This window comes from Schistocerca americana, chromosome 6, assembly GCF_021461395.2.
Source record: "Schistocerca americana isolate TAMUIC-IGC-003095 chromosome 6, iqSchAmer2.1, whole genome shotgun sequence".
Classification (NCBI taxonomy): Eukaryota; Metazoa; Arthropoda; class Insecta; order Orthoptera; family Acrididae; genus Schistocerca; species Schistocerca americana.
The window spans coordinates 76,673,657-76,687,964 of record NC_060124.1 but is presented as its reverse complement, the minus strand read 5'-3'; the positions used below and the strand labels follow the sequence as shown (position 1 = coordinate 76,687,964).

The window sequence follows — 14,308 nt, the reverse complement described above, 5'->3', positions numbered from 1 at the left end:
ACGTGCCAAATACCGAAGTGCCTACAAAAATCCTGGAAGGTCTGTAAAATAAACTGAGGTCCATTGTCCGATACTGGCAGACCTTGCACAGAAAAGATTTTTGCGAGTGCCTGGATTGCAACTTCTGAAGTGGTTGAGGAGCAGCGAACCACATATGGGAATCGGGAATAAGCATCAATGACAATGAGCCAAAAGCCATTGAGAAACAGGCCCGCAAAATCTATGTGAACACGTTCCCATGCCTGGGTTGCAGGTGGCCATGAAGAGAATGTTGACCTGGGAGACGCCTGTTGGATCGCACACTGGGAACAGGCGGCCATCAAGTGCTCAATTCTCTGTCAATACCGGGCCAGTACACATGTCTGCGAGCAAAGGTTTTAGGTTTTAGTACTGGAAACACCCCAGTGCCCCTCATGTAATAACATGAGGACCTCCCTTCACAAACTTGCAGGAACAATCACGCAAGGAGCTGTATCATCGGTAGCCAGGTGAACTCCTTCCAAGACTGAGAGGCGGTCTCGTAGAACAAAATAATTACGAAAAGGGTCCGAGGCCCGGCCTGGAGTTCGGGACGACCACCCCTGCTGAACGAGGTGTACTACTTGCCGGAGAATCGGGTCAGCTGCTGTTTCCCTGGCGACTCTAGAACTAGTGATTGGGAAGCCATCAACCGCTTGGCAGGATGCCACATCCAAATGAAAACACAATCTCCTCCTCATCGAACTTAGGATGCGGCCCTACCGGAAGAGGGGAAAGAGCGTCGGCGTTGGCATGCTGTCCGGTAGGGTGAAAATGAATGTCATAATGGTACTTAAGAGAGGAACAAGGCCCAGCGCTGCAGTCTGTGGGCCGCCCTATCCGGAATCTGAGAGGTGGGGCCAAATAATGATATTAATGGCTTATGGTCAGTGATTAACTGAAACTTCGTGCCATACAAAAAAGGGTGAAACTTAGTAACAGCGTAGACAATGGCCAAAGCCTCCTTTTCCACCTGGGAGTAATGGACCTGCGCGGGACTAAGAGTTTTAGACGCAAACGCCAGTGACTGCTCGGAGTCATCCGCGTTGCAATGGGCCAGGATTGCACCCACCCCATACTGCGAAGCATCTGTAGCCAGGACCAACGGCTTATTGGGGTCAAAAGTAGCCAAACAAGGTGCTGACACGAGGAGGCCCTTCAACGAGGTGAACGCTCGCTCGCATGCAGGCGACCAATCAAAAGAAACACCCTTGCGCAGAAGGTAGTACAGGGGGGCGGACTATGGTATAAGCCCTGGGTATGAACCAGTGGTAATATGCAATCTTGCCTAAAAAAGCTTGTAACTCTTTCAGCGAAGCGGGCCAAGGAAGGTCGACACCTTGGACCAAACTTCCTTGTGGCTCGACGCCATGCTGAGAGATGGTGTAGCCCACATACTCAATGAACGGCTGGAAGAAGTTCGACTTACGCAGGTTGCAACACAGGCCCACGGACCTGAATTTGAGAAAGAGAGTTCGAAGGTTGTGCAAGTGTTCCTTCATGCTGCTGCCTGTGACAATTATGTCGTCCAGGTAATTAATACAATGAGGGATTGTCGACGTGACATGATCAAGATAACGCTGAAATATCGCTGGGGCACTGGATATTCCGAAGGCCAGCCGTTTGGAGTCCTCATCAAGTGGTATCTGATGATCAGCCTCTGAAAGATTGATTTTCGAAAAATATTGGCCTCCTGCCACGGCGGGAACAATTCATCAGAACAAGGCAAGGGATAGGTGCCCACAACCAATTGGGAATTAATGGTGGCCTTGAAATCGGCACAAAGACATAATTTTGTCAGGGGTTTCCTGACAATAATGAGGGGCGAAGCCCACTCACTAGAAGAAATGGGAAGAATGACCCCGAGGGCTGTCAGCCGGTCTAGCTTTGCTTTTACCTGAGGGCAGAGAGCCAAGGGGATCTGCCTCGCGTGTAGAAAACGCGGGCAAGCTGACGTCTTCAACGTTAAGGGAGATTCAAAGTCTGAAACATGCCCCAGGCCCTCCTCAAAGTTAACCTTAAAGCCAGAGGTCAAAGATTCCAATAATTGATAGGGAACATCTTCGGAGACCAACTGTATGGTGTCTGCGATAGAAAAACCGAAAGCTTGAAAGGCATCCAATCCAAAAAGGTTAGCGGAGCTTCCATCACTGACAACAATAAAAGTAAGAGGCTGAGTGACTGATTTGTAAGTAACCTCGGTAGTGAATTGACCCAGGACGGGAATGAACTGTTCACCATAACCACGGAGACGCCAGTGAACTGGTGCCAACAGGGGTGACCCAAGGTTGGAGTAGGTTTGTGCATTCAACAAGGAAACTGCCGTGCCCGTATCTACTTGCAGTTGTAATCGGCGCGACCGATCCGACACCTCGATAAAGAGTTTGTGTGCCGATGCGTCAGGAGCCTGACCCAATGAAACTTCCTGAATGTCAACGTCCATGTCCTCTGTACCTGCTTCCTTCGATTCTTTTGAGGCTGAGCGGCAAACTTTAGCAATGTGTCCTTTTTTATTACATTTGCGATAAACGGCCCAACGCTGGGGGCACTCTGACCGATCATGATGTATATAGCACGACGCACAGGACAGTAACAGGGGCCGGCGGCCGGAACTCTGTGTACGCGCCATGCAGGAGCAGCCGTAACGGCCAGATTGTACCGCACGCACGTCGTCCACCCCGGACGCAGTGGACGCGGCCGCACCGCCCTGAACCGCCGCGACGTCGCACCACGCTTCCAACTGTTGACCTGCGGCGTGAGAGACTTCATACGATTGAGCAATGGACAGGACTTCCTCAAGGGAAGGGTCTTCCAACTGCAGGGCCCGTTGCCGGACCTCCCTATCAGGGGCCGAACGAACGACGACGTCTTGCACCATAATGTGGGCATACGACTCTCGCGACTGCTCCGTGACAAAATGACGCTTATGACTAAGACCGTGCGGGGTAAGACTGATGGAGCTGTTCCTTGCATTGATAGAACTCGACCCTAGCTGCCACAACATGCGTGCGGCGGCGATAATATGGAGACAGCAATGAACACAATGCGTCAAAAGACAAGGACAAGGGTTCCTGCAATGGCGCTAGCTGCCGCAACACTTGATACAGCGAGGGAGATATCCAAGACAAGAAAAGAGCACGACATACCTCCGCATCGGCAACATGAAATGCCTGGAAATTCTGCCGAAGGCGATGTTCATATGCATCCCAATCCTTCGCCGTCTCGTCATACGGGGGAAAGGGAGGAGGGAACGGCGCTGGAGCAGACTGCGTGGAGAGCAACGCCGGAAGCGCTTGGTTCATGGTTGCCAAGAGCTCCGTCTGCTGCTCAACCAAAACCCGCACTAAATCCTCCATGCCATGGATAAGCTGCGAAACCAGAACAACGACGCAACACGCGAAAGAACGACCCTACTCGTCGCCAATTGTGTATTAATACGATTCAAGTTGTCCATCGCACTTCACATAGTGTAGACTGGGAACTGTCTGCTAGGCATGCCCGATGTGAAACTGACTGGGCACGGCCCGTGCTGCCTGAGTTGTTGTTGTTCTGCCGACAGAGGGCGTGGCCGAATTCTTACATGCCCTCTGGTGGACGGGACTTTACTTGCAGCAACTACTGTCCATAACGCCCCGTGCTGATGTGCGCCTCTCACGATCTTTCTGGTGGCTAATGCAGAAATCAATAACAACAACAGATGGTTTTTTCCTAATAGAGTCAGTCCCAAACAGGTGCAGTTGCAAAAAGCCACAAAAATTAGTCAATTCACTTCCAGTTCCTTGTCCAGCTTTCTTTTTTGATGTGTTTGGATCTGGAATCCTGGGTGTGGCCCTTTTATTTCATCTCTCTCTCTCTCTCTCTCTCTCTCTCTCTCTCTCTCTCTCTCTCTCACACACACACACACACACACACACACACACGTTAACGAAATATACAAGTTTCATACACAGCATTAGCCAAACACTACTGGATCCTTCTTCACATGACACTGTGAGAAGCCAGATTTTTGAAGTCTGCAATTAATGATTGTGACTGAATCAAATACAACAACCATTTGCCATGTAGTGGCATAAAACAATGGATAGTGTGTTAACCTGATGTGTGGAAGGTCACAGGTTTGAATCTTGTCAAATGCTGTGAAATTTTTATTCTTCTAAAGCTAATCAAAAAATTTTGACTATTATTTTTATTCAATTAATTGGTTTAAAGGTATTTCTTTTTGTAATCCATTACCACATCATTTTCATCATCATACTGGCTTTTTCATTTGCTCTTACTTTTCCTTCCTACCATTCTTTTTTTCGATTGGAATCTGCTTGTATTGCCTATAATCTGCAACAAAGTGCCAACCAGGTTGCTTATCGGCTGGCAACATGGCAGCCTGTGTAGCCAGTGTGAGGATAGCTTCAGGTAACCAATGGCAATGAGAAATTACAGTTTGCTTTTACCACTGAAACTGGCAATTTTCTGTCTTGAGTTTGTTTGTAGAGGTTAGGCTTAAGTGCTGTGAACAAAGAGATATGATTTTAGTTCTGCCTCAGACTGTTAATTGCCGTTTTCTTAGATATGTTGCACATCATGAGGTTGTGGTTATATATATCACCTTCAGGTCAGCCATCAAAGACTGCCATCAATCATTCGTCTCGTACAATCTGTTAGTGTGCTATGCAAGCTGGCATGTGCACTGGGATCGTAATTTTAAGGCCGATCACACTGACAGTGAGCAATGCCTCCTGTGGCAGAAATGTGACTCCGCTCTCTGGTGGGTTGCACTCACAGGTGCCCTGTGCAGTTTGATGCAGTCTCGCTTTTTACAAGGATCTCACTCAGTGTTTTTGGCATTGATCAGCAATAAATTTCAGGCAGACCTTATAACCTTATTCCAGCATGCTCTTACCTCACCCTATTTTCTATTTGCTAAGGCATTTTTGAACAAAATGACAAGGTTATGATGGAAAGACCAACTTTTTTTATGAAAGATTTTGAGAAAAGAACAGTGGAACCAGATAAAATGCCTTCCTAGTGTAGCCCCATGAAAAAGGCCAAATTAATGGACATTCTGTTGCAACACAACTCAACACTCATTAGGAGAATATACCAACAATATCCACAGCTTTCCTTCTGTGTGGTGATTACTTTTTGATCAAGATAAGCACCATCTTCCAAGAACTTAAAGTGGTTTCCCATCCCCCAACTAAGGTTGCAAATTGCCTTGGATTGGTGAAAGATGATTTATTATTGGGGAAAAATGAAGTCTATAAAATGCCTTGCCAATGTGGTATGGTTTGTACAGATCAGATCACATGCACTGTGCAAGAATATTGCACAGAACACCGATCGGCACTTGCCTTTTATGACTATCTGTTATAGATGTGTATAGCCACTGGGTATGCAATAGAATATGATAAAATAAAAATTTTGACTCCTGTCACAATGGTTTGGGGTTCCTTTATTAACTAACATGTGGAAACAGGCATGCCAGAAAACCTTATCAACCAGGACAGCAGATATGAATTGGATAACATATGGAATCCCATTACTTCCATGATTTGCTCTTAGCAAAGACAAGAGACTGCTGAGGGCTAACGTGAGTGGAGTTTCACATTAACGTAGTTGACATTTTCATTCTTATAAACTGGGTATAAGTGAAACTGAATGAAAATGGGAGTGTGATAGTGATTTTAAGTGAGTTTGTATTTTATGCGAATCAAAATTTATTGTTTGTAAAACATGTTCAGTAGTACATGAAAAAACACTTTTATCCAGTGTCACACTGGTGAGAAAAACTGTATAATGTACAAACCTTGGATTTAGCCGCATTATACCAAGAATCCCACCAGTTTCCACCCCTAGAAGAGAAAACAAAATATTTGTATCTAAAGAACTCAGTTCACAAGTGATACATCCAAATTTTTAGACAGCACACAGAAAGTAAAATGTAATCCAAGATTTTCCACATCCAACACATTCTTAGTTTAGGTAGTACTATGTGAATGTTCAAAAGTTGTTTGCAAGTCATAAACACACATACGGCAAACTTCATTACAATGACAATCATGATACAGATTCTACATCAAATTACAAGTCCATAAATTACTGACTGGATGACTTGATTGACAGCTTTCACATATAATATTGGTCTCAAGCTGCATGATAAGCTAAGCTTTTGCATATACAGTTCATCTTTTTGTGCGTGTTACACTTTAAGATATATCACACAAATGTGGCAGTAAAGTTTTTAATAATGACATAAATGTCTGATCTTCAGGGTTCGAAATTCTTCTAAATGGCTCGTCATCAAAGAGTTGATTTTTAAATGAGAGTCAAATGCTGTGTGTTTTAATAAATTAACCCTTAACTACTATCGACTGTCTCTCAGACCGCTGCTAATTTTTGTGCCGAGATGTTTCTCACACCCCTGCAAAGCCAAATGGACTCTTCCATGTACCTTCCTACTGCCTGTCAAGCTACATGTGCCAGCATTCTTGCTGCTCTTTGTTTCATAATTATTAGCCTTGAGAGGTCTCACAGACATACCATAGTGTTTGCTTGCCACGTTTTTACTGCATTCTACTGTTTCTCCATGGCGGGGAAAGCTAGGCCTTCTGTGCAACGTGTGTTATGTGAGACAGATGTCTTCACTTGCAAGATGAGCCTCAGACACCGAAAGAAGAATTCGAAAAACGTGCACCTTTTGCCCTCCTCGTCTGAAGAGGAAAACAAGGTATCCATGTCAACAGCGTGGTGTTCTGATTTGTTTGGAGTGTTCCAGGAAGGTCTGCGTGAAGTGTTTGCAGGTGGAAATTGACTAAAGCATGATTCAATGGCACATGAGAACAAGTATTTAGTTTTTACTTGTAATTTAAGAAGTAAAATGGTGGCAAAGTTTCTCCATTCATAGACTTATGGACTGAAATATTCCCTCTACATTGCAAAGTGAGTCGTAAACTGAAAGCTGACTTCGCACACAATTTATCGTAAGTCATGTCGGTTTTTTCCACCTAGTTATATTGCCAATTTGTAATATAATCCCTCTGATGAAAATCTGTGCGTGAGTAGAGAGCTAACTATCTGCTGTTATTTTCGTAACTCATAAAATAAAAATATACTCCAGATTTCGCTTTCTTTTAATTGTCGAAGTGTTTAAAATACCACAGTGTTTAAAAAAATCCAATTTCTACAAAAGCCACCTCTAAGAAGTGTAATGAATGACTGGAAGTCAAGAAACTATATATATTCAGCAAAATTCCAATTTGATATATGAAATAGAAAAATGTGGTCTGTGAGACCCCTCCATAGTAATTGTGTTCCTGTGAATGGCCAGAGTAGTTAAGGGTTAATGGTACATTCTTGTACATAGTGCAACTTACGTAAAAGGATATTTACTTTGAAAGTAACGCTTTTCAAACCACTAATCGCAATATTTTCCCGCGACCTGTTAGAAATAGGTTCATTTCAGCAGTTGCCAGAGAGCGCAGATAACAGGCGACACAGCGCTTGGGTAGCTATCATGACGTAGGAAGCCCATATGTACGTACGTGTAAAACATTGAAAGATCATACATTATGTCATAAAAGAAACAAGACCTCAGAGGAAACTGCAAGAGCATCGGAATTTCGTAAACCGTATTAAAATGTGCACATTTAAAGTGCATACTTAAAGGGCACATTCGAATGTCCAGATTCCCAATGAAGTAGACCTCGACCTGATATTAAACTTTTCAGTGTGGTTTTCGGGACGTAAATTTTCTTGGAGCACCAGTATTGTATTATACCATGTTTGGTTCTTTATTATGGAATAATGCCATACGTGCTAGAAAATGAAAACGTGCACTTGAAATGCAGCGAACAGTTGAAACTAGCCAGTACTGTGGAGTTAAACATTTCATTTCAAATACATTGCCTCTGCGGAAAAGGTTAACAAAGGTCAAATTCCTTTAGCAAACAGACAAAACTAACTTCATTGTTCTGCATGGCGATTAATGCTTGACTGTCAGAAAGGTGGAAATAAAATAAAATCTGAAACTAGTGACATATTTCATCCTTCCGTAATTATGTGAATGTGTTTTAATTCGTTTCATAGCTCCCGGCCACAGATATCCGTTTTGTCTTCATTTGACGTGGGAGTAAACGAAAGGGAAACAGCAAAATCACTAAATGTAAACACGGATCACGTTGAGACTACCAACTATAACTCAGACTGCTCTGCGCATCAGCCCCGGATCTACGACATTGCGAACCTGGTCAATACTACAAAAAATCGAATTTTCAAAATATGTTTATCTTGTAGCGCACATCTTTCTGAAAAGTCTGAAACACAAAACATATGTATTCGAGGAAATGTAAGACATATTATTTGGTCGTAAGTATGCCAAAGTGCAGTGCCACGCCTCTTCATAAAGCATTTTTCTACCGCATGTCCAAACTATATTCAGGAGAGTCGAAATTGAAATGTCCTGTGGTGCCTCTCCTGCTCCCCTTCGGCCGGTTTGACAGCCTGCCCCTCATAAAAAAATCTCACAATTATTAACGGATGGGATTATTTGTAATCGAGAGTACAAGAACTTTTCAGAAAAATCTGAATTCTTTATTGCCTATTAGTTAATAACGTTACTTCCAGGATAGAACTTAAGCGGTTGCTAGCCGGGGACTGTACTGCTGGTCCTTACTAGTGTAGCGATCTGGCCAAAAATTTTCGGTCAAAATTTCATTTTCTTGGATACACAGAGAAGATAATACGTAAACTTTCTCACCTGTTATTCCTGTCAGTCATTTATTTCCATTCTGGTAGTCTGAATCTATGGATTTCGCTAGTAATTATAACAATGCTGATCATTCGCAAACCCAATCAACCACATAATCAGACAGCGATTGGCATTCATCCATTCGGCTTTACTCCGCTCAGCTCGTATAGCCCCGTCCCCTTTTCTCTGCGGAAAGTTTATTTCTAGAAGCAACGAGGATTCTCCTGACAGAGACATGCATTCAAAAGTCATTTTTGATTCATTCAGAAATCAACCTAATACGTGTTCAAAAATGTTCAAAAACTAACAGGGAAGCATTTCAAAATTATATGAATAATTGATAGACAAACGTGCGCTGGATGCTAGGCGCTTTGTGGAACAAGTTTTTTTCCTCAAGAATATGAATTTGGCGCCCCCTTTTCCTGGTAGCATCTAGCTGCTTGCTGCGATTGCTTTCACAGCCAACAACCACATTCTTGTAGCCAGAAGTGGGAGAACCTACTACTCAAACGTGACTCAATTGCACATGAGCCCGCACGTAACTGCTACAACAAATCGAATGTAAACAATTGCGACTTCACACTCATTGGAGGCAATTTGTTGTTATGAAGCACTGCATAGTCTTCTTAAAGACTCTGACACATTTTCATTTGGCAGACGCTTGCATGAGCACTGTGTGTCGTTGTTGTATATGGCGCATTTCCTTTGCAATTTAAGTTATTTTCGTTTTTTTTCTCTCGCTTATATTTTATTGTTGAAGTATTGTTCTGCAGTAGCTGGATACAGTAATATTCTTTGTTAGAGTATCGGTTCTTACCTGTCAAAATTACAAAAATTTAACTGAAAACTAAAACAATGAAAAATTTCCAGAATTCTAAAAATATCCCGTGTTTTTCCCAGTTTTCTCCCGGATGAAAAAATTCCCGGGTTTTCCCCCAGATCTCCCGGTTGTCCCGGGTCGTATACACCCTGTCATTGCTGTAACATTGTTCGGAGGTGCAGTTCATCCAACGGCCAGTCCAAAATAACTCTGAAGGAGGCCTATTTCAGTTTCTGTCAATCTGCCACAGTCAGACAGAGATTTTCCATCAGACAGCAATTTTCCTTTCATTTCTCTTCGTAGCTTCCTCAATCTAGCAGCCCTCCTCTTTTGCACATGTCCACAACACTCTAGTTTTGTTCCCAAGGTACCACCATCGAACTCATTAATTTTATTGAAAGCTTTTGAGTCCCCATCACCTAGGTACTTCATATATCTAACATTATAAATAGGCACTGACCTCTGAAATATTTTTAGAGCTCCATCACACCTCATATCTCCAATGTAACCATCATAATTCTTAGAACACTGATGTTCAATATGTCTTTCAGTGTTACCATGGCACGTGTGGCAGTACTTAGATAAGCACTCAACATCAACAACTTTTCCATTCTCCAGAGAAGTAGCACTTACAAAACCATTCAAGGAATGATGTCCTCGACGTTGCCGTGTTCCATGAAGTGCAACAAATTTAAAGGGTCATATTCTCTCACTGGCAATTATTATTCCAATATATGTTCCTGTTGACTGGATTATTTCCCATTTGTGACCTTCAGTACAGTCACTTTCATATTATGAAACACAGTCTTCTTCAGATGGGGACAACAAGCATTTGACATTACAGAAAAAGAAGCCCCTCAGTCAACTAGCAACTGATCAAGTTGGCCACCAATGAGACTTACTACCATCTTGATAACTATCATCCATGGAGAATTTTCGCCAGTGGTGCCCTCACCTCCTTAGATGGTGGCCTTGCTTAGTTTTCCTGAATTCAGTGCTTAGCTGAGAAGCTGATACCTGTGTGGGGTGTCTGGGAATGACAATGGCATGTTCAGATGTAACATTACGCAAAGTATGGTGATAAGCTTTGACCCATAGATAAACTATAATTGTCTTCAGTTGACTGGGATGAATACGACTGTTTTGTTGCTTGTCATTTTGTGGTGTAAGCCACTGAACACACTTCTTTTCTCTCTGCAGTAGTGGACATGTCCACGGCATCCACAGTGAAAAGGGACCAGTGTGTTGTCCTCCATCCTGCAAATGTGTGTCTTTCTGCAGGCATTACAATAGGCAGAGGAGTTGGCTCTACCTATGTTGATCAGGTGTTGGGGTTGTTTGACAAGTCCAATTTGGCCCAGTCAATTCTACATGGTCAATCGACTGGTCTTGGATATTGGTGCTAAGGACCTCTATTATGTATGGGCTCTACATTCATGGCTGCTATTTATTGTGTACTTGGTTCAACATGACCTACTAAATATGATGGAAGAAAGAAGGAAATTAAAAAATTCTGTGAAGAGGGAAGACCACGAGAAATACAAGAGTCTGAAAAACAGAATCAACAGAGAGGCAAAACAACCAAGTGAAAAATACATTGATGATCTCTGTATTTCAGTTGAGGACAACATGAGAAAGGGAAATATTGACAAGGCCTAACAGAAGAAACAAGTGTAGGGCTGTGATGTATGAAAATGGCAATATGTTGGATGACAATGATGAAGTTGCAAGAAGATGGAAACAATATATAGGAAAACTGTACAGCGGACCAAAACTGTCTGAAAACATCATGGAAGAAGAAACAGAAGTAGATGCACACAACATAGGTGAACCTATATTAAAGGAAGAGTTTGAACTAGCTCTGAAAGAATTGAAAAACAACAAATCGCCTGGTACAGACAATATCCCAGCTGAACTTCTGAAATCTGGAGGAGCAAAACTGAATCAAGAGTTGTATAATCTTGTTATCAACATGTACGAGCTGGGTAAAATTCCTACAGACTTTGAGAAAAACATTATGATCCCTATTCCAAAGAAGGCAAATGCTACAAGATGTGAAAATTATAGGACGCTCAGCTTAGTTACTCACGCCCCTAAAATAGTAACCTCAATTATCCTAAAACACATAGAACAAAAAGTCGAAGCTACACTCTCCGAAGACCAGTTTGGATTCCGGAAAGATAGAGGAACTAGAGAAGCAATATTTTCTCTAAAACAAATAATAGAGAAACGTCTAGATAAGAACCTGATAATATACATAGCTTTCGAAGATGTAGAGAAAGCCTTTGACAATGTTAAATGGGATAAGATGTTTGAGGTACTCAAAAAAGTAGGAATAGACTATACAGATAGAAAAATTATATAGAACCTGTACAAAAACGAGACAGCAGTTATCCGTGGACGGACAAAAAAAATAGTGGTGAAGGTAAGGAAAGGTGTACGACAAGGTTGCTTACTATCCCCCATTATCTTTAACCTATAGATTGAAGATGTGCTGAAAAAAGTAAGGGAAAATTCACAGGCAGGTGTAGTAATTCATGGCCAATGAATAAATATGATAAGATATGCCAATGATATAGCTGTCCTAGCTGAAAGTGATGACAATCTTGTAGTCCTACTGAATAGAAAGGATGAAGTTATGGGGGAAGAATATGATATGAGAATTAATAAAGCAAAAACAAAAGTAATGGCATGCGACGAAAAAGATCAAGTGAAAGTCCAAGTTCATGTAGGCAATGAACTGCTTGAACAAGCTGATAAATTTACTTATCTGGGCAGTAATATTACCAGGGATGGAAGGAGCAAGGCAGAAGTGATAAGTAGAACTGCTCAAGCAAAGGCTGCTTTTAACAAGAAGAAAAACATCTTAACATCTGAGAGAATCAGCCTTGAAATCAGGAAAAGATTTTTGAAATCATATGTGTGTGATTTTTTAAATCAGATGGGTGTGAAACATCGACTCCCGGGACAGAGGAAGACCAGAAGCTAAATTCTTTTGAAATGTGGTGCTACAGACACATGCTCAAAATAAAATGTATCAACAAGGTCACAAACGAAGTTGTTCTGAAAAGAGCAGATGAGAAGAGAAGCTTCTGGAGTTTCATTGTTAATAGAAGAGTGCAATTTACAGGCCATCTATTAAGACATACAGGACTCCTGAACACAATCTTACAGGGATATGTCGAGGGAAAAAGACGAAGAGGAAGACTACAGCTGAGGTACATTGATCAAATCGTGAAAGATGTGGGATGTAACACGTATAAAGAAATGAAGAGAAAAGATGAAAGACACACAGAATGGAGACAAGCTGTCATTGTAGCTGTTGCAAACCAATCCTTGGATTGACCACTACAGAAGAAGAAGAAGAAGAAGAAGAAGGTTCAACATGTCTGGCTGTCATAAAATGCTACAGCTCTTCTCCTACTACCTGGCATAAGAAAAAGGTGAAGTAATAGTGGTCTTCCACAACTGCGACAGGGACCACACTCAGGACTCTTTTCTGTTGCATTTCCTCACTGCACTGGTCCAACTTGATGAATTGTTCCGTGGCTGTGACATGTTTCACCAGAAGAGCCTGGTACATGTGCTCTACAACTCCTTTCATCTACATGGTGATCCTATTGGCTTCTGTCATATTCAGATTGAGAATGTTGCAAAGGACCGAAACAGTCAGTATGAAAGACAGTGTTGTTTCACCATCATGTTGGACCATGTTCTTCAACTCTTCTGCTAAACAGACTTGCTGTTGATTGTCACTCAAATGTTTTCTTCAGTTTTGCCTGGAATTTGCCACAACTGTTGAACTTCTCATCACTGTTCTCAAGCCAGTACTGGGCTGTGACATCCAAGTAAAAGTACACATTTGCCAAACACATCATGTCATCCAAGTGTTGTATTTGGCAACTCGGTCGTCTCCTTTACTCATTTTGTTGGATCCCGCCCAGCATCTTCAGAAAACATTCATGAATGCCTAGTGTGCAGCTGACTTACTGCTGGCTTGGAATCTACTGGTCTCCTGAATATACGGGCCTCTTGAATAATGTACTGTTTGTATTCCATTTGCTCCCTGAGTCGGTGTCAGCATTTATACTGTCTAATTAGGCCCACAGTGAGGTAGATACTGTGAAGTACCCAGCATATGGACCAAACAATATCTCATTGCAATAACAATTAACTCCAAATTATAATGGAGGATCTTCAACTAAGTACGACACTTGGCACTGACAGCACATTTATTAGTGACCCCAAATACAAATGGAACAGAACTGAGCTCCTGGATGGACAGTGCTGATATTTATACAAATATTTATTATTCCAGAACATATAAATATTATAAACATAAGGAATTTTGATAATCTTCCAGAAATAATAAATACGTGATAACAAATACTTGCTGCTGATGGAGTTGCAATTGAAGACCTGCTACTCCACAATGAATGCAACACGGCTCACAGCAGTATCACATGCACATCAGCAAACGATATTTAGAAATATCCATCATTTTGATTTGCAGCTCCTTGTATTGGCTGTGTTTGCAGTTAAAATTGTTGGGTGTGAGGTCCCCCGGTTATGCAAAACACCGTTTTTCTCAGTACCCAAACATGTTTCGGCACCACTGTGCCATCATCAATGTTTTTTTTTTTTTGTTTTTTTTTGTTTTTTTAATTCTGAAATGTGAACATTTTTGTTAAATGATTATAAAATTTTGTCCATTTTTAGTTCAAACA

General features: G+C 42.0%; 1 protein-coding gene across 1 annotated transcript in view; it reads right to left on the bottom strand.

The window, feature by feature from the left end:
• LOC124619233 (BSD domain-containing protein 1-like) overlaps window positions 1-14,308 on the bottom strand; it is an 84,751-nt gene that overhangs the window by 53,395 nt on the left and 17,048 nt on the right. The window contains exon 3 of the mRNA XM_047145475.1: window positions 5,822-5,867. Within this exon, the coding sequence (XP_047001431.1) occupies window positions 5,822-5,867 (46 nt within the window). The remainder of the gene's footprint in view (window positions 1-5,821; window positions 5,868-14,308) is intronic.